At 49.7% G+C, this 18,580-nt stretch overlaps 1 protein-coding gene across 1 annotated transcript; it reads right to left on the reverse strand.

Annotated features, from left to right (window-relative positions):
* Positions 1–203: 203 nt before the first annotated feature.
* LOC121046615 (CDP-diacylglycerol--inositol 3-phosphatidyltransferase 1-like) lies at positions 204–776 on the reverse strand. Its single transcript, XM_040501072.2, has one exon. It carries the CDS (start codon positions 774–776, stop codon positions 204–206), a length of 573 nt encoding a protein of 190 aa, XP_040357006.2.
* Positions 777–18,580: the final 17,804 nt, after the last annotated feature.

The raw sequence follows: 18,580 nt of genomic DNA on the forward strand, positions 1-18,580 counted from the left end.
AAATGATGCAACTTGCGGAGACCGCGGTCGTAGCAAAAAGATGAGATCAAGCGTCGCAACTCACAATGTAATGTAAAAAAAGGAAAATAAAAAGGGGGGGGGGGGTAGATTGTCCTTGAAGAAAGGTTGGTGTCACGTCAGTTATTATAACCAAAACAATCGAACAAGTTTCAATCCTACGATATCCGAAATAAGATGAACCTTCAGGGATTAATCTTGTTGACGTGGTAGCCAATGAAGTAAGCTTCTGTCATGAAGCAAATGCCCTTCCCGAACCACAAGAACCCAATGACGGGCTTCATCAGTTCCCAGCCTACAATGCCCCGCTCGGCCACAAAGATGCCCAGGGGCAGGAAGTGCGTGCCCAGAACCAGGATCCCGCCCCAGAAGTTTTTGAAACCGTTCGCCAGAATGACCCGAATCCAGCGCGGATGGTCTCTCGGACTCTTCCAGTCCTTTCCGGCCTCCTTGTAGTTGCAGAGGAAGCCGACCCACTCGATGGACGAGATGAATCCGCCGAACCTGGGCCACACGAGGCTCCAGAGCATGGCCCGGGCTCCGAGGTCGATGATCACGTCGAGCAAGGCACCGAACGCCGAGACCTGACGGAAGTGTCGGGCCGCCCACCCGTCCACGCCATCCAGGAGAACGGAGACGAAGAAGAGCACGGCAAACCAGACGTCATCTTTGACTAGAAGCCAGTCTGCAGCGATGATGACCATCCGGAGGTACCCGATAACGTTCGGCACGTAGAAGAACACGCCTAGTCGTGACATCCTTCGGGGCTGTCTTTAAATGGTCACGCGTTTCAAAGGCGGGCTTTCTGGAGGGAGACACCAATCGGTGGTTTTGTGAGTACGTAGGTTATAGAGCGGCTGGCTTTCCAAACGCGGAGGGAAAAAGGCGAACGATACGTCTCGTATTCGCACCTGATCCTCTGCAAACCTTAGCGCGGCAGTGTCGGGCATGACGAATGGCATACCCTATAGTGGCGAACAGCACGCACAAAAATGAGACGGCCGTGATAAACGAGCAGGTGGAATTACACGACGAAAGCTGGAGCGCTCGTCCAAAACGAAATGAGAGCATGGCCACAACCTGTGCAACTTCAATTTTTATATGGAGATTTTTTTTTTCTCGAGACATTTAAGCCAACGGGTGAAAGAAACGTCGCTCTGTCACTTCGGTACTTTGAGGAAACTTACGAAGTTCTGTAAGTACAGAGTTGTGCGCTCGCGATAAGACTGCGCTGGTCAGACTCGCTCTCTCTTCAACCTTGACAGGAGGTCAATTCCGAAGATTATCGTGAAAGATGGCACGCGCCTTGACTGCCTTGTTGAGGACAACGTCGGTCGGCGTCTTCCTTGCCAGCATATTTTGCGGCTTGTACCACCTTCAGCCGAGCCAAGCCGCAGCAGTCAGCGTCAACATAGACAACCGAAGACCCTTCGGTTTTGGTACGAATCGGAATATCCATGTTGCCTCAGGAGGAGGCTATCTGCCCAACGCGCGAGGAAAAACCCCGAGAGCGGGAGGCTTCTTAAACCATGTACTCCCAGCGTTATCTAGACGTGGCTCCGGACTCGAGTACGTGCCTGCCTACGTGCCTGACTACGTGCCAGACTACGGCAACGGCTACGGCGGCGGATCTGGCTACGGATTCGCCAATGGATTCGGGTACGGTGGGAGGAGAGGTCACACCAACTTCCAGTACGCGAACGTCGCGCCCTTTCCGAACGCCCAAAAGGTTGACTACTCTCATCGTAGTATCGCTGGGTTTGTGAACCGGGACGATCCGTAAGTTCAAATAGTTCACCTGTCATTTCTTGGTTCTTCGTGGGAGGAAACCAGGTGCACCAACTTGATTTACCCTAGCTACTCGGGTACCTTCGGGAAGGATGAGGAACAAGGACCCTTATAATATATACATTTCATAATTTTACGCAGAAACGAAGAAACATAATTGAAATACTCCCTTATTTTTTATACTTTTGAACGCTCTCGATACGAGTAGTAACTGATCTAAGTTAGATTTAACAAGTAAATCTAATTACTGGAGAACGTACAAGACTCCAATATACCGAACCGAGAAAAACTCGAAATTTGAATTTAGAATATACTGTGCTGTTCAGATCACCTAAATATACCGAGTGCTAGAAGTCACCCTAAAGAATTTTCTGCCACAAAAAAAAAAATAGTTATACTAAAGATGAAAAAAACTATAGTGCAGTGAACCATTGATGATGTAAAAAAGCTCGTACAAGATAGATATAAACCAAGATAAAGGAAAAATTTTATAATTTACAGTGTGGCGAGTTACAGATAAGTAGCAAATGTAGTAGAATGTGTAGAAACCAGCGAGAGATGGCGCCACCTCTCTCTCGGGATGCCGCGGTTTCAACACGAGCGCGGAGCGCGCGACATAAAGATCACTCGTTCGAATCTCCATGGTGGCTGATGCGTGTTGCTTGCTACACAATGTACTATCGTGGCCAATATGAGCTAAAACAGTTTTAATGCTTTAGCATGAGAGCACTCGTTTCGACAAAATCTCACTGGTGTCTTTCGTTTGTCAGCTACAGGGAGAGAGGGAGAAGGAGGGGTGACGCGTACGACGCTCTCATTGGTCCGAGGCGCTGACGTCGGCAAGCGTCAACCTCTCCCCATTCTTCTTCCTCTCTCCCCGTAGCTGACAAACGAAAGCCACCGGGTTTTCGTCAAAACGAGCTCTTTGGTTTTCGTCGAAGTCATGCCCACAGCTGGCGCGGTGCCAGAGAGTAGGAGGTGCCGCGCAACACCCAATAGATAACAAAGACTCAGTGCTGAATTAGAACACGTCATCAAAAAAGGCCAACGCTGGACACGGATTGGAAACGAGTGCCGCGCCAGCGCTCGGCTTCGAGTCATGATTGAACTTTGAGCCGAAGGTTGCCGTAATCGTCGTGTCCAATCGGGGCCCAGCCTTGGCCTTCTCTGATGACGCCATCACATTCAGCACCACGGCTTTGTTATCCAGGAGGTGTTGTGCCGCGGCGAGGTGGAATGCGGGCTCAGTGGCACCACTAGGGTCAGCGGCACCCGGGGCGGCAGTCCGCTGTGACCTCTCCCCCCCTTTCTCTCCCCCCCCCCCCCCCCCCCCCCCCCCCACACACACACACACCCCTCGCTCTCGTGGCACGCCGCAATCCCCCCTTCCTTTCACTGCCCTGCTGCACCCCCCTGAGCGCTGCACCCGGGGTGGGCCGCCCCGCCCCTCCCTTGAGACGCCATTGTACGCGCGTGCTCAGTTGCCGCTCTACCGTCGCCGGTTGTCCTTCGCTCTGGGTTTCCGTAGTAGCTGTGCGTGGGCTATGATGTGCTTTTGTAATTGAAGCGATGGATGCGGTTCCTTCCACGAGTGGTGGTATGCATGTGGTTCTTTCCACGAGGGATAGGGATGACCGTATCCAAGGCTCTCAACGTACCCTGACAGGCAGAAAGTGCAAGAAAGGGGTAAAAAATTCGACAGAGGCACTTAAGACTACTTACGTGTGGGAATATGAAAGGGCGTCAGTAGGCACAGCTTTAGTCAACCAGAACCGTGGAGCCGCCATGGCGTCGGGGAAGCGTGCCCGTCTCGCACCCCTGGGGCCCGGGTTCGGCGCCAGATTTGCTTTTCAAAGCCATTCATTTACTTTGTTTACAGGAACTTTCCTGATAAATATGACATCAATCCGTGCATTTTTTACGTGTTTTTACTCTTTTCGCCGTCGGCCATTTTCGGTACCATTGCTCGGTCACGCCACTAACGATGCCGGATTTTCGCGTAATGGGGCACATAATGCTTTCGCCTTAAAATATTGCAGGAAGATCCATGGGTGAATTCTTAGGGAATCTGTTAGCGTGACCCAATTGGGAAACGCCACACGCGTCCACCTTTGGGAAACGCTAACACTAACCCCGTAACGAGGCCAAAAAGAGGAAGCAAACAAAAAAGAAAGCAAAAAAGGAAGCCGAAAGAAAAAAAGTAAAGGGGGCAGCGTTAGCGTTTCCCAAAGGGGCACGTGTGTGGCGTATCCAAGGATTCCGTAATAATACACCAATGGATCTTTCTGTATTTTATGCTTCCTTGGCGTGCCTGCCAGGTTTTTTTTTTTTAGAGACCTGGGCCCTAATCTACACGAAGGGACCAAGCGTTGCCTAGGGAACGGAACGTCGCCGCCCGCTGCGATTGGTCAGTCGTGCGGAGCTTGCCAATCGTCGCAGGTGGCGATGTCCCGGTTTCTTGGTCCCACTTGCTCACGCTGTGTAGATTAGGGCCCCTGTGGTTTGAATTAGGAATACGTAATGCGAAGTTGAGGTCCCGTGCTTCAGACTCCGACAGAGCTAATAGAGATTGCGGGGACCGCAGTCGCAAAAAAAGGCGGGTGTTGCCGCTCGTATTGTCCACGAGTGTACGCTGTATAGAGGCAATAGGCCGCACAAGGACTACCTAGTCAAAGTCTCTACTTAAAATTGTGAATACATAATGTAGATAACTAGCATCTACAACACAATAACCAGACACGCCTTAACCTTATTTTCCGTCGTTTTTGTTTATATTATTATTATTAGAGGTCAGGAGAACGGCCACCCCAAAACCTTGTCTAATTGTATCAGATATAATTGCTGAGGAGCGAGAGCTTGCCGGTGACGAAATACTCCCGCTTTTTGGGTCACACTTACTCGCCGACACAGTGGCCGAATTTTAGCACGTAGTAGAGTAGAGCACCGCCTCGGACAATGATGCGGTCTTTATTTTTATTGCGATGCAGTGAAGTTGACCCAAGATGGTATCAGCTATTGAAAAATTAGATGTGGGTCAAACGCGAACAATTTCTTTCGGGGAGCACGAGAATAAAGGGGATCTGTACATTTCAGTGTTACGGGGTAACGCGGTTAACCGAACAATAGACCAATCTCACCAGCGAGTTTGTCTTCGCCACCGCTGTCGCCATGCATCGTGGGAACTGTGGTCTTTCTGCACGCGCCACAACCCCGCTGGGGGTGTGCACGAGCAGAGCACGAGACGGCTCGAGCGATATTGTGCACGGGGGCCTATCCCTTGTGAACTAGTTATGGCGGCGTGACGCATGCCTGGAACGCTTAGTGAAATTGGTCTATTGAAGCGCTGATAAGCAAAAGGGCGTCTCTTTCAAGTGGCGTGGGGTGTGCGGTCGTTGCAACATGCCAGCACGCCTGGAAACTGAGGTGGTCACGAAACGGGACCTCAGAGCTCTTGTTCGCATGATTAGTGGAGACGTTACTACAACGTTTACAACCCGCCCTATACCTTGGATTTTTCGTAATACCCGATGCCCACTGCACGCGTTCTCTACAGTAGAGTCAGAGTACCCCTACGTTAATCTACATTAGAGTCAAAGCTGTCGCTTTGACTCTAGTGTAGACTAACACAAGGCTACTCAATTTTATAACACTGCGTGACACGCGCAGTCAAAGCCCGGCGAAAGGCAACGCGCGTGTGGGGGAGGCGGTGCTTCTCACAAGATAGTAGCCTGTCAATGACCATATATAATCTTGAAGGCGGGGAATCGTTATCCGAGGAAGTTTGCACATAACCGAAGTTCGGAGCGCCTGGAGCGAAATCTGTCGCTGCAGGACCCGAGAATCATTCTTGAGTCTGATCCCCGCCTCTACCCGTTTTGATCTGGATGGTCGTTGTGCCGGCTAGTATCGGAACAAAATGTGAGGGCGCAAACGAGCTGGTGTACATTGCTCATGGTTAAAAAAAAAACGAGACTGCGGGTAAATGACACAACACTAAAAAGTCTCTAACACAGCTGAAATTTTTATTTTCCAAACCTGGTTATATAGGCACTTCGGTACAAAAGAAAGAAAAAGGAGAGGGCGAGAACCCCCAAAGAGTGCCACTTTCCACCAACGTAACCTCTGACTCAACAACAAGGACAACAGATTCTGCGTCATGCGGTTAAAGATAAGAGAAGTTAAAGTTAAAGGGTTAAAGATAAGAGAAGTGCATGACGCAGAGTCTGTTGTCCTTGTTGTTTAGTCAGAGGTTACGTTGGTGGAAAGTGGCATTCTTTGGGGGGTTCTCACCCTCTCCCCTTTTTTTCTTTTGTATCGAAGTTCCTATATAACCAGGTTTGGAAAATAAAAATTTCAGCTCTGTTAGAGACTTTTTAGTATTGTGTCGTTTACCCGCAGTCTCGGTTTTTTTTTTCAACCATGAGTATCGGAATGCCTTCACGTAATAAATATTACGTGGTGCACGTTAAAGAAGCTAAGTTAGCGGTGTTACGCCATTGGCTAGCTCTCTCATTCACCGCGTGAACCAGACTGATGTTTGCTTATCTGAACATCTGATACCTACCATGATTTTTTTTTTCTTCTTTTTTTGTAGGGGGCCCGGGGGTGGATGTTAACAGTACCATTTTATTTTCTTCTTTTGTTGATCACCGTTTAGTCCTTTTTTTCTGATTTTAAGGGGAGGCGTTTATATCGCCTTACAGTAGTTCATTTATACGAAGAGTATGGAGGTTTTGAAGGTTCTATGAATTTCTACCATCCTGCTTTCTTTTCAGCTCTCGTCCGTTCGGCGTGAACGTGAACACATTCAGGGTCACTGGCTGAGCATCGACGTTTCTCAGAACACTCGAACAAGACTTTTTTTTATTTCAGAGGCGTGTATTTCTCTTCCGACTGTCGAAGGGCCTTTCATAGCTTACACCGACATCACATTATCCCCCAATGAAATGAAAACAGATATGTAAAATATTCTTACCTCTTTTTCTTTACACATTTAGAGCAGGAGAAATATCTTTAAAACGACTAAAATATAAAACCAGATTCGATGAATTTTAGGACAAGTCATCAAATCGCCGAGTCTCTCGGCGAAACTGTCGATTAAACTTCCGCTGTTTCTTGTTTCTCACCGTGAGTTTTTCACTTCGTTATACATACGCCTTCGGCCCCTTGGCTCCTATGCCACCATGCCCACTCTTTCTCTCTCTCTCTATGTATATATATATGTGTGTGTGTGTGTATACACTGTTTCCTTGCCGGATACAAGTACACGAGTTATTAGCGCTATCTGGGGTCAGGAACGCGTCTCAAACAGTGTTTGTGGTGTCCTATGGCACCCGTAAATCCTAGTAGTCTTTAAACAAATAAAAAAAAACATTTAATAAAATACGTCACAACAGAAGTTGCCGTATAATGCGGAGCGCAAGCTCGTCTGCTCCTTTTACAGTGTTTGCGATATTGTCAGAACCCCGAACTCTTATTCGCTGATTTAAAAAAAGAGAGTGGGTAGACCTCGAGGTCTCAGTATCGAGGTCTAGCCACTATCTTTTCAATCAATGCCAATCAGAGATTGGCTTTGTTAAGACGTTACCGCCGCTCCTGTGCAAGAAGCAGACGACTTGCTCTCCGCATAGGGTCGTTCGATTTAGCTGCACCTTTTGCGCCGGCGCAGGAGATGCAGGTAAATCGAACGGGTCTAATGCTACGCGTTGTCTCAGATCCGGCGGTTAGTTGAACTATGGCCTCCAGGATTTTTCGCGCGTTCTACCCAGTCCTAATCAAACTCTCGGCTGCCTACCAGAAAAAGCGAGTCGAGTCACTTCTGGGAAGAACATGGCGCCTGAAATCTAGCTCAGTGCTGCGCTGTGCCGCCATGAACTTCCCAAGGGCTGCACGTTGCACGTGCCTCGTGCATCGACGCACCTTGCGCTACTTTTAAAACATGAAGGGGCTTTAAACCAAGGACGGAACAGAATCTCCTAAAAGCACGCTGTCAAATCTGCGCCCGCGGCCTGAAGCTTGCAGTTTTATCGTTCTCGTCATCAGAATAGAGACAGGTAAGTAGATCTCTGTTGCTTTGTAATCTGTAGGGGAATCCGTGGGCGAGCGAGCGAGCACCAGCTCGAAGCACATGGAGCGAAAGCTCGTCCTGTAGAACCTAAACATTCTGGGATCAATCCTCACTCTTGCCCGTTTCGATCTGGATGAGCATCGTACCGGCGTGCGGTCGTGTAACGCTACTGCGTGATGCACGTCAAAAACCCCAAGATAGCAGTTTATACTGCACTGGCTAAATCGCTCATCTACAATGGATAAAAATGGCGCCATGTTCTGACAGACTAAACCCTTGCTGTGTCAAAAACGCAAGTCACGTGTACATGATAGGTGAAGCAATGATAGAACACATGCAGAAACACGACAAACACCACGTCGGTGCGGTTTTGACGCTCCATGATTGATTCCGTCGGCGGTGTCCGGACCTAAGGTGAAAGAATGATAGGTGGTGTCGGACAGAAACGCAACATTATACCCCAGCACCGACGTCACCAGCCGGAAATCAAAAAGGCAAAACGAAGACGCGGTAAACACACGAGTCGAAAGACGCGCTCCGCAGGCGAAAGTGCTTTCTTTATCACCATCTCGAAGTTTCTCAAGGTTAGTCGTGTAGCCGGCGGAACCTGAGCAAACACAATAAACATGCCCTTATTCACACGCAAACCACGCGTTGCTGCTACCCATTTCGACTAGCAACGTAGTTCAGTCAACCACCTAACTCGAAGACTCGTTGTACGGCTACTTGTACACGCTCGTCACGTCTCTGCTTGCTCTATACGCCGCGCGACACCATTATTACCTTCTCTTCGGGGAGAACCCCATCGCCCCAACCCTTCCAACTCTTCCGGCGGCACGCCCGTCCTGGCACTACGCCCGAGTACAGCCATACTCCGTTTATCCCTAAGGTTCAGGACGAGCTTGGTGCCCTTCAGACCAATCGACTTCCTCCCTTTGATCACCTGACCCTTCTCACGGCATAAGGGATGTGAGCGGGAGAGTGATCACTCTCTGAGCTAATGATTAGCTTAGGGGTGAACGGAGTATAGACAATCTTCGCATCTGCCTCAACAGTGGTTTTCGGAACCTTTCAGCGTAGCATCTGGCGGCAAAAACACGAATGTTCAAAACCAGGCCAAAGAAAAAAAAATCAACCAGAAGAAAAATAAAGAAACGCGATAAGTTAGCGCACCCGCACTTATGTTCGCGTGCCACCAACTTCTCCGTGTTTACGCGTGTCCTCCCGAGAGCGATAACTCAAATCGGATCCCCGTGCAGCGATCGAGAGCAAATCGAGAGCTAATCATCGAAAGTGTCACCCTACATCAGCCCGCGTTTCCGCCTCCGCGGAGCACGCAGCGATACCAATTCCGTCGCCTCTTTTTCCTGCTCCCATCAGACTTCTTCGAACGGTGCCAGAGCACGGCGAGACACGCATCGGACGCACTGCCGTTGACGTGCTGATCCAATACCACCTCAAAGACAAGGCCTGCGACTCCCCCCTCCCCTCCCCTCCCTCAAACGTCATCAATAGTGGAGACCCAGGAGCGCACTTCGCAGCATGTCACAACAAGCGCGACGCTAGCACGCGGTGGGATGCCAGGACGCGTCTGCCCCTTTGCGGCGTCTCTGGACAAGAGCATCAGCGTCTTTGCCGCTCGGGGCGAGTCGGGGACCCACCGACAATGGCGTCACGCGCAGGCCTTGGCTTCTGGGTGGTTTGACTGGTAGCCGGCGGGCACGCGCTCCTATCCGTTCGTCTTTGCGAGGCGACACGCTTCAGCCGACGGCCCCGTTCAACAGCTCGCCGAACGATCAGGAAGCGAGGAGAGCGATCCAAATGACGCAACCGGCTGTTCCTGCGTCCCGCCGCACACGAGACCGTCTCACGGAATGTGCCCAGGCCCTGAGGGCGAGCGGGGCGCTGGTGCCACTGGAAGATGAGTGGAAGGAGTCGAGCTTGAACCGCAAAGCACGCAAAGCAAACACCTCTGGGACAAGAAGAAAGGGAACCTCAGTAATCATGGAGACGAAAACCGTCGCCGGTCTTAATTTGTGGTATAAAGTGATGGAAAAGAATCTTAAATTGTCGTATAGGAAGGGTTTTAAAAGATGGTCGCTGCTACACTTATCCTATTCAAGTGAAATATATTTGTCCTCCATATCTACAAACCGACGATTAAAAAAGCTCGAGGTACACGTAAGCATTTCTTGTGAGTTGTGAATGCGAAAGCATGCAAGCCGTTCGTCCGCTCCCTTTGTCGTCTGCTACATACTAGCGCGCGCGCGCTTCGGGATCTCAGAGGCCATGGCGCAGCGGTCAATGGGAGCCCCGTCGACGCGCGTCAACCAATGGAACCCAAGGCGAAGTCGTGGAAACTATACGAGCCGTTTTCGCGTTTCATACTGATAACGTCAGCTCGATCCGTTAGACCCCCCCCCCCCCCCCAGTTAATGCTTTCGCATTAAAAAATGGGCTTGTGATATAAAGCTTTGTTACGCCATAAGTAGGAGCTTGAGCCACTGTAGACAGGTATGCTGCAGAGTTACCGACGCACGAGCGGTGCTTAAAACCTTTCTTGACAGTTATCTGCAGCTTTATCTGAAATCGCAGGAAACGGGTTTCTGTCCTCTAGTCCACCAATTCCACCTAGAAGGCAGAGTCTGCGCATGAAGTCATCGTTATTGGGTCTCTGACCCGCCCCGAGCGGCAAACACACTGAAGTTCGCCGACAAACGCCGCAAAGCGGCAGATGCGTCCACTTTGGCGTCGCCCCGTGCTAGCGTCGCGCTAGTTGCGAGACGCCGCACAACACGCTGGCGGCGATGCTAACGGAGAGCAAGTCGTCTGCTTCTTGCGCAGACGTTGTGGTGACGTCAGAACGACGCCGGGCTCTGATTGGCTTCGACTGAAGGATAGTGGGTAGACCTCAAAGCAGGCTGCCTCGAGGTCCACCCACCATCCCTCAATCAGGGCCAATCAGAGATCGGCGTTCTGACCTCCCCACAACCCTTGCAAAAGAAGCAGACGACTTGCCCTCCGCATAGGTGGCGCTGCAGTAATCCACTTAGCACAGTTGCGTTTGAGAGCGTCTGAGTGCGTTTGGATGCGTTCCGGCTGCGGGAAACCGGGACGTCCCTGCTGCTTACGTCGCGTGCCAAGCAATTCCTCGAATTGGATTCCACGCTCCGTACGAATCACAGATGCGCCGAGGACTCGCTTTCGTTTCTCGACACAACGCAGTCAAACGCACTCAAACGCAACTCTGCGTAGGGGCCTTTTTGTCCAGGGGCCCTAAACTCGTTACACACAAAGTTAGAGCCGAAAGTTCGCGAAGCGCGCCGATTGGACGCCCGCGACAAAAGTGCGAAGTCATCGTCGTGATAGTCCGATCGGTGCGCTCCGTCAACTTCGGCCCCAACTTTGTGTTTGACGAGTTTAGAGCCCCTGTGCTCCAAGCTCGGCAGGCTTTCTTTCGGGCAGTCTTGGCTGAGACGCTGTTTTTCCCTAGTCCGCTTTCACGAAACAATGTGCGTTTTTATCCAGTCATCTGTCTTTAGAAAATTGGAAGCGGGGTTTTACCTGCGTTCCTCTCGTTTATATGCCACGTTGTTTTTACTTTAACTGAGTCGCAGCGAAGACTCACCCATAGCTGTGACTGTGAGTTCTTAACTTCAGTGCACTCCGTTTCACGTCAGTGTCCGATCGCAGCCCACACTTTTATTAAATGGAGTGAATCAAGCAGCCTCGAATATGCATCGTCACTGCGCTTGTCGTCTTTGTGGGGTTCTCTTTCAGCGGCTAAACCATTCGCGCGCAGAAATCTGCGCAGGACCGTGGGCCGTTCAATGTACGTGATTGGTTCAGTCGGTGGTAGCGGACGCACAAGTGCGATGAGCGCCGTGACGGTGCATTTTTTACAGCTGCTTGACTCCTGCGTTCGAGCGTTAAGTGAAACGGAGTATAGCTGGGGGGGGGGCGGCTCCACGAGTCGGGGCACTCGCATATGATATTATCCGGAGAAAACGGATTACGAAACCCCGCTTCCTCCGGATACGCAAGAGTCAACCCCGCGCTTCATATTCTATTTCGGCGCCGTCGGGGTTGCCTGTACAAAGTGCCGGCACTGCCCGGAAGTAGGACGCGATTGGGAGCGGTGCAGAGCTGAAATGCGGGTTCCTATTAAAAGCAGCATCCACGGCCGATCGCTCCGACCGTGTAGTGGCAGTCGCACGTTCAGGATTGCGGGAGATGGGAAAGGGACGTTCGACAAGCACCGGAGGTTCTCGAAATAGCGCACTCAGCGGCCGCGGTGTTCGATTCCAAAGTCACTTCCTCCCTCGAGAGGCAAACCGTCCTCCGTGTTTTGCGAGCGAGCGTGCAAGGACAGAGGAGCCGGCGAAAGCAGCTATCGCTCAAGTGCGCTGAAATCATGTTTGAAGAGGGTCGTTTTTGATCTTATATTGTTTAAATGTGTTAGTTCCCACATATACGAAGTCCTATATAACAAAACCGCCTATTCATCTCAGGGCAATAGAAAAAAAAAAAACATGTGGACTCTTTTTTCTCGCGGACGACATTGTGCGGACCAATGAAAGCCTTACAATACGTGCAGATTCCGAACGATTTTAATATAACTCGTTTCGAAGAGAATCTGATAGACACACATACGGATACACTCCTCTTTTTCTCCGCGGGCGAATCCATCGCTTGCAACTTGCCGACAAGCACCCTTCGTCGACCACTTCACTGGGAAAAAATATTCTTCTCAAAAAGGGCGTGTCGCGATCTTTGAACACGCATTTAACGAGGAAATAAGCTACGCACGGTTGTGATTTTTGGTTTGTTGGGATGCTTAGAGCGTATAGGTTGAGTTGTCACAACAAAAGAAGGATTGATGAATCACCTTCAGTGTCACTTTAAATCCAACTACCGTCGTTTACTGTCATTGACAGGACAGAAATGGCAGGGGAAGTCTTTTAAACGTCCTGCCTCTAGAGTGAGCTTCCTCTTACTGTCATACAAAAAAGTTCGACACCACTGCATACATGATGATGGAATTATCTGCGCCCTCAGTGTGTTTTAAGCCTTCCCATATGCTTCGAACATGCGTAACAACCGTTTTCGTTTGACCAATTTGACAGTATCATCGTACAAGGAAGGGCTCAGACAGTATCTGTCTTGTATGATGCAGTAGTGCTGTGAGCGCGGCGTCTCGGGAGCGTCCAGCGTGCGCGACTAGCCAAAGCACGACGGAAGGCAGCGAACGCGTGCTGGTATCCGAAAGAGACGCGTACGCTCCTTGTAGTGTCAGTGCATTTACTTCTGCTCTATCAAACGCGGAAGGCGGTTTCTCGCGTAACCGGCCGGAGAGAGAGCAGCCATCGGTCTTGCTGATCTTGGGAGATACTTCCCGTCGGCTAAAAAAAAACATAACAAACCGCACGAGCACCGCAAATGTTTATTTCTAGAGACTCGAGTGGGATGTACCAAAACGTCGGACGTTCGGTGCAAGGTCTAAAAGGGAAGGCTACGCTCTGTTAACAAGCAAAGGGGACCGTCAAGTTCCAGAACTTTTCCGGGAGTGGTAAAATGGGACTTCAAAAAGTTAAACTGGCGTTATCACTTTTAGGATAGGTGACACTCGTAGTATGAAGTTGTCTGTCACTACCGATGGAACATGAACGCCACGAGTGTGGTTGGCTCCCGCATCGCACACGAACACACGCGTTTCCGACTGAAGAGAGTACCAATGAGGTAATCTTCAAGGTAGTGTCCGCTACAGCGAGGTTATGTAAAACCTCCCTGACTTCTACACGGTTTTATCTTACGGTGCTTCTTTCCCCGAACAAAGTTGTCTGCCCACCCATATCCGTCGGCTAAATTGCCTGGCTCCCCTTTCCCCGAAACGAAAACGAGACGTACGCTGAAATCTACATTGAAACATACGGTTGCGCCGAGCAAAAACCAACGTAAATAAGGGAGAAAACGCAATCCCTCTTTTATTCTCACACTCGCGCGCCGTTGCACTCGGGGGTGTCTAAAAGAAGCAACAGGTTCGCATCGCCGCGCAAAGCTTCCGCTTTTCTTTTTATTGTCCCACGCAACGTGCAGTCGACAGGCGGGGAGATGTGAATGTATCGTGAGCGCTGGTTCAATTTTCCGCCCGACCGTATATACTTAAAGATACGCGCGCCGGGAGGCGGCGGCAGACTCGAACGCGTCAAGGAGCCCGGCCGATTCGGCATGCCGTGCAAGAACAGGAGCGCGCCGGAAACCCACCGCGTTCGAATGCGAGATTCGCCCACCCGACGGAAACCGCGATAAGATCCGCACATTGGGAGACGCCGGCGACACCGAATCAAAAGACCCACACGTACGCCGAGAGAAGGGGACGGAGTCGCTCCCGTTCCCGGGAGCGGCGGCGTTCCAGTTGCGGTCAAACCGGAACCCGCTATTCCTAAGAGGTACGGGCCAAGAGGGAGGGAACGGAAAGAAAAGAGGTTAGGCTAATGCGGGACGCTCTTTGTGGAATTAAAAGCCTTTCCTCGGCCGAGACACGGCGCCGAACGGTGATTCGCTCCCGAGCAGTGAAGCGACTCGGAGACCGCTCCATCCCTCTGGATACCACGCCGCCGGAGAACGCGCAGTATTCCCAGCCCCGACTCCGTCAGACGCTGCACCGAGGCTACTAGACATGGTCATGAACAGATACCTGGTCATTTTTTTCGTCGTCGTCTGTCTCGTAATGCTTCTCCACGTGACGGACGCGCACCACCATCATCATCTGAAGCACCTTTTCCTCAAACACAAAGTGAAGCATCATCTCAAGATGCTGCTCGTGGCTAAACAGTAAGTGCACTTTTTTTTTTTTTTCTCCCCTTCTTGCTATTAACCTCCTAGTAAAATGAGGACAACTTCCAACTTCTCCGACTATCGCTGTAACTGCTATCTTCCCCGCAAACGGTTTTAGAATAGCGCACGCTAAAGCTTAGTTTTAGAATAGCGCACGCTAAAGCTTTGCGTACGCAAAGAATAGCGTCGTCGCCACTGCGCATGCTCCGAACGCAGACCAGGTTTTGCGCTTTGCGTGCGCAATTTTAGCGTGCGCTATTTCTCCGAAATAGCGTGCGTACGCAATGAGTCTTTGCGCCTCTCCTAGGAGGATTCGTGATGAGAAGTTGGCTAAAACCAAGACGAGCACAGTTCAAAAAAAAAAAAAAAAATGGGGGCTTCCAGGATTATGTCGGCGGCTGCTTTGGCGGCGTCGTGAGTGCGACGTCGGCGGTATCCTCGCGACTGCAATTTTCAACACGGGACGACGTTGTACTCGGTTTGGCAGCGATCACCGACAACTTGATGCTTGCGACGCGCGAACATTTCACGGCGAAGGAACGATGTGCGAAGGTCAGTACACGAGACCTCTCTTGCCGAGGCGACGCAAGCGGACACGACCGGTCAACCGCCCGCGTCGCGTTCTCATGTTTAAACAAATTAAAATGCAACTCTGGACCAAAAAACTCGTTTTTTTTTCCCTAAAGTTACAGCATTTTGTGTGTGAAATAAAATTTTTTATTGTATCTTGGTGGCGTCGCAAGCGCGAGATGCTTGGGCTTTTGCGTCGCGGCGGAGAAACGCTATTCTAAAACTCTCTTGCGTCGCGTGCGCTAATACAAGCGCTAAATTTAGCGCTAGCGTGCGCTAAAATTGCGTACGTTATTCTAAAATTCCCTATTATACCAAACCCAGCCAACGCTACGACCCAATTGCGCCAATTAGCGCCACTAAATACGCTGAGCTTCAGAGTAGCGACACTTGGCCATATTGTGGCTTAAAATCATGGTTGCCAGTTATCTGAAGCTTTATGTGAAACCGCAGGAAACGCTTTTCCGCTCTCCGCAAATCATTAAACAATTCGCGACAGAACGAAGCAATATTACACGAGCTTCCTAACACCGAACCCAAAGCTGAGGAAGTCGCACTTTTTAATCCTGACGATCGGCAGTTGCGTCTGATCTCCATACGAACCAAAATGGCGGCGCCCACAACAATGTCGGAGAACAGAGTGCCGATACTCTAAGCGCAGCTCATTTAGTGGCACTAGCGCCAATCAAGCAGCGGCCAAAAGTGAAGGATACAGTTAGAACACCGTAATACAGTAAAGGACGTCAAGGTGCTCGCCGTCTTTTTCAGTGACAAAACAATTCACGCACACAAAAAAACAAAAAAAAAAACCGCAGGTTTATGGGGCATTTACTGCGCGTGATTGGTATAGCCGGGGATAAAAAAACTCGCAAAGATGACGAGCGTTGTGACTATCAATCAATTAATCAATTAATCAATGGTCTTAGTTTTTTACATTTTTCAAGATGAGTGGGAATTCTTTTTGGAAGGTCCAAAGGCACAAAAGGCGAGACAAAATCGCGTGGCGCATTGAGCGGCGTTTGGCAACTTCCGGTTCCTTAGGAAATTTGTTTAGCTGTTAACAAATGACAACGATGATTTGCAAGCCTGTCTAAGCATGGTTCTGAAAACTACAGCCTGGAGGTTTCAGAATTATGCTTTCACAGGCTTGCAGCTCATTGCCGTTGTTCGTCAACATTGAACGAAAATTTCCCAAGGAACCGGAAGCTGCCAAACGCCTACTGTGTCCATCGGTGTATTGGCTGCGGTTGGCATTTGGGGGATCGGTGGCCGAGTGGGCTGAAGCGCACACCCAGCTCGACGAGCGTGGAGCGAAAGCTCGCGCTGCAGAACCCAGGGATCCTAGGTTCGAGCCCCACCCCTGCCCGTTTCGATCTGGATGAGCATCGTACCGGCGTGCGGTCGTGTATCACTACTGCGTGGTGCACGTTAAAGACCCCATGCTAGCGGTTGTACTGCACTGGCTAAATTGCTCATCTACAGCGTGTGACTCGTCGCAACTTTAATGGCAGACCAACTACACGCTGTATAAATATCCCCACAACCCCAATTATTATTCAGCGGCTACAAGCATTGTACCGGCATGCAGTCGTGTACCACAACTTCGTGGTGCAGGTTAAAGACCCCAGGCTAGCGGTTGTACTGCACTGGCTAAGTTTGTCATCTACAGCGAGTGACTCGTCGCAACTTTGAAATGGCTGACCAACTACACGCTGTATAATATCCACACAGCCCCAATTATTATCATTCTGCGGCTACAATTCTCGCGGAGTCTGTTATATCTTGTTATATCTTGAATTGACAAATAGTATGAAGATTCCTACCTGACCTTCGCGATGCAAGTCGATTTTGAGCGGTGTTTCTTTAAAGATTGTCATGGAAATCGTAGAAGCATGAAGGGTTGTTTCAATTCAATTCCATTTGATTTGTTTATTAACAGTGAGGTGCACATACATGTTTCCGAAAAAGCAGATGAACCCATAACCAGCTCATGATGTCCGTCGTAGTACCTGACTTAGGTATGTTGTTCTTATGTCTTGAGTACGCAGCCTGAAGAGAGAAGGTTAGAGCGAGAAAAGACAAGACGAAAACTAACTATGCTGACAAGTTTGTCGGCTGGCTAGACAGATGTCGCGGGGCGTAGTGCAGGAAGAGACTAAGATAATATACCTTACGTAAGAATTCTCACGTATTCTTACGTAACTTTTCTCCACCTTGGAGAACTTCCTCTAAACATTTCCACATAAATCATTTACGTCTGATCTTACCCTTGCGGTGGCTATGATCAAAACTGGTGTCAACTGTCAAAATTTGTTTGCTCTACTGACTACCAGCTCCTGGTTAGCTCAGTTGGTAGAGCCCCGCACTACAGTCTTGGTGAGGCACCAAGATAGAATCCTAGAGCAGACAGGTTTTTTTCAGCAACCCCCTGTCGCCCAGAAGGCGTCAGTTGAAATTCAATTTATTCTTACGCAACTCTTATCTACCCTGGGAACTTCCCCTAAAAATTGCCATATCATAATATGCCTCACTTTTGAGTCATTCATTGACTTGTGCGCAGAAAGTAGCTAAAGTCACGTAAAGTGGTGTACCACATGAATTCCGCAGTGGAAAATAATAAGAACAATTATTGCCTACTTGCATCAAAATTCTGCACGTTTTTTTAAAGAATATACTCCGCCCATTATTATATGTACTTGATAGTAATTTAGACGATGTAAAAAGCCCGAAAGCAGAAGAATAAAATAACGCTATCGTTTATTTTGTGAGAGGCCATAGCAGCTGAAGAAAGTCAACAGTCGTTTCTCCCAGTGGAGCACGTAAGAAAAAGGATCGGGCTATCGCCCCTTTCCACAACGGCGCCGCCATCTTAAATTGTCGTCACCTCCAGCAGGGGCGAAAACATTGCTTTGCTATCGCCATGCCAATAGAGGACATTTACGATATAAGCGTAACCGTCACACATTCTCGTTTTGCCTCCCCTCTATTTTTTACTATCTTATAAGTTGAAATGTTTTATTATGTTTCCGTCGCCCATACAGGATACCTCTACTAGGTGGCTGGGGAAGAGAGTACACGAAAAACGGATAAAAAGCAAATGCAAAAATTAGGTTTGAAACGCTTACAAAAATCGCCTAAGGCGTTTATCAGGAAAATCAGGAGAGCCAGTCCTTGCATAAGTAATACATGTTAGCTGGAAACGGCGTTTCCGGAAACTTCTTTATATCCCCGTAGGGCTCCAGGTTAGACCGCCACAATTATCTAATCCGGATGAAGCAAAGCACCCCCCCCCCCTTTTTT

The sequence above is a fragment of the Ixodes scapularis genome, unplaced genomic scaffold (assembly GCF_016920785.2).
Source record: "Ixodes scapularis isolate PalLabHiFi unplaced genomic scaffold, ASM1692078v2 PGA_scaffold7__128_contigs__length_106722199, whole genome shotgun sequence".
In the NCBI taxonomy this organism is placed as follows: domain Eukaryota; kingdom Metazoa; phylum Arthropoda; class Arachnida; order Ixodida; family Ixodidae; genus Ixodes; species Ixodes scapularis.

Coding starts and splice junctions, on each gene's coding strand:
- LOC121046615 (XM_040501072.2), bottom strand. CDS start 776: ATGTCACGACTAGGCGTGTTCTTCTACGTGCCGAACGTTATCGGGTAC.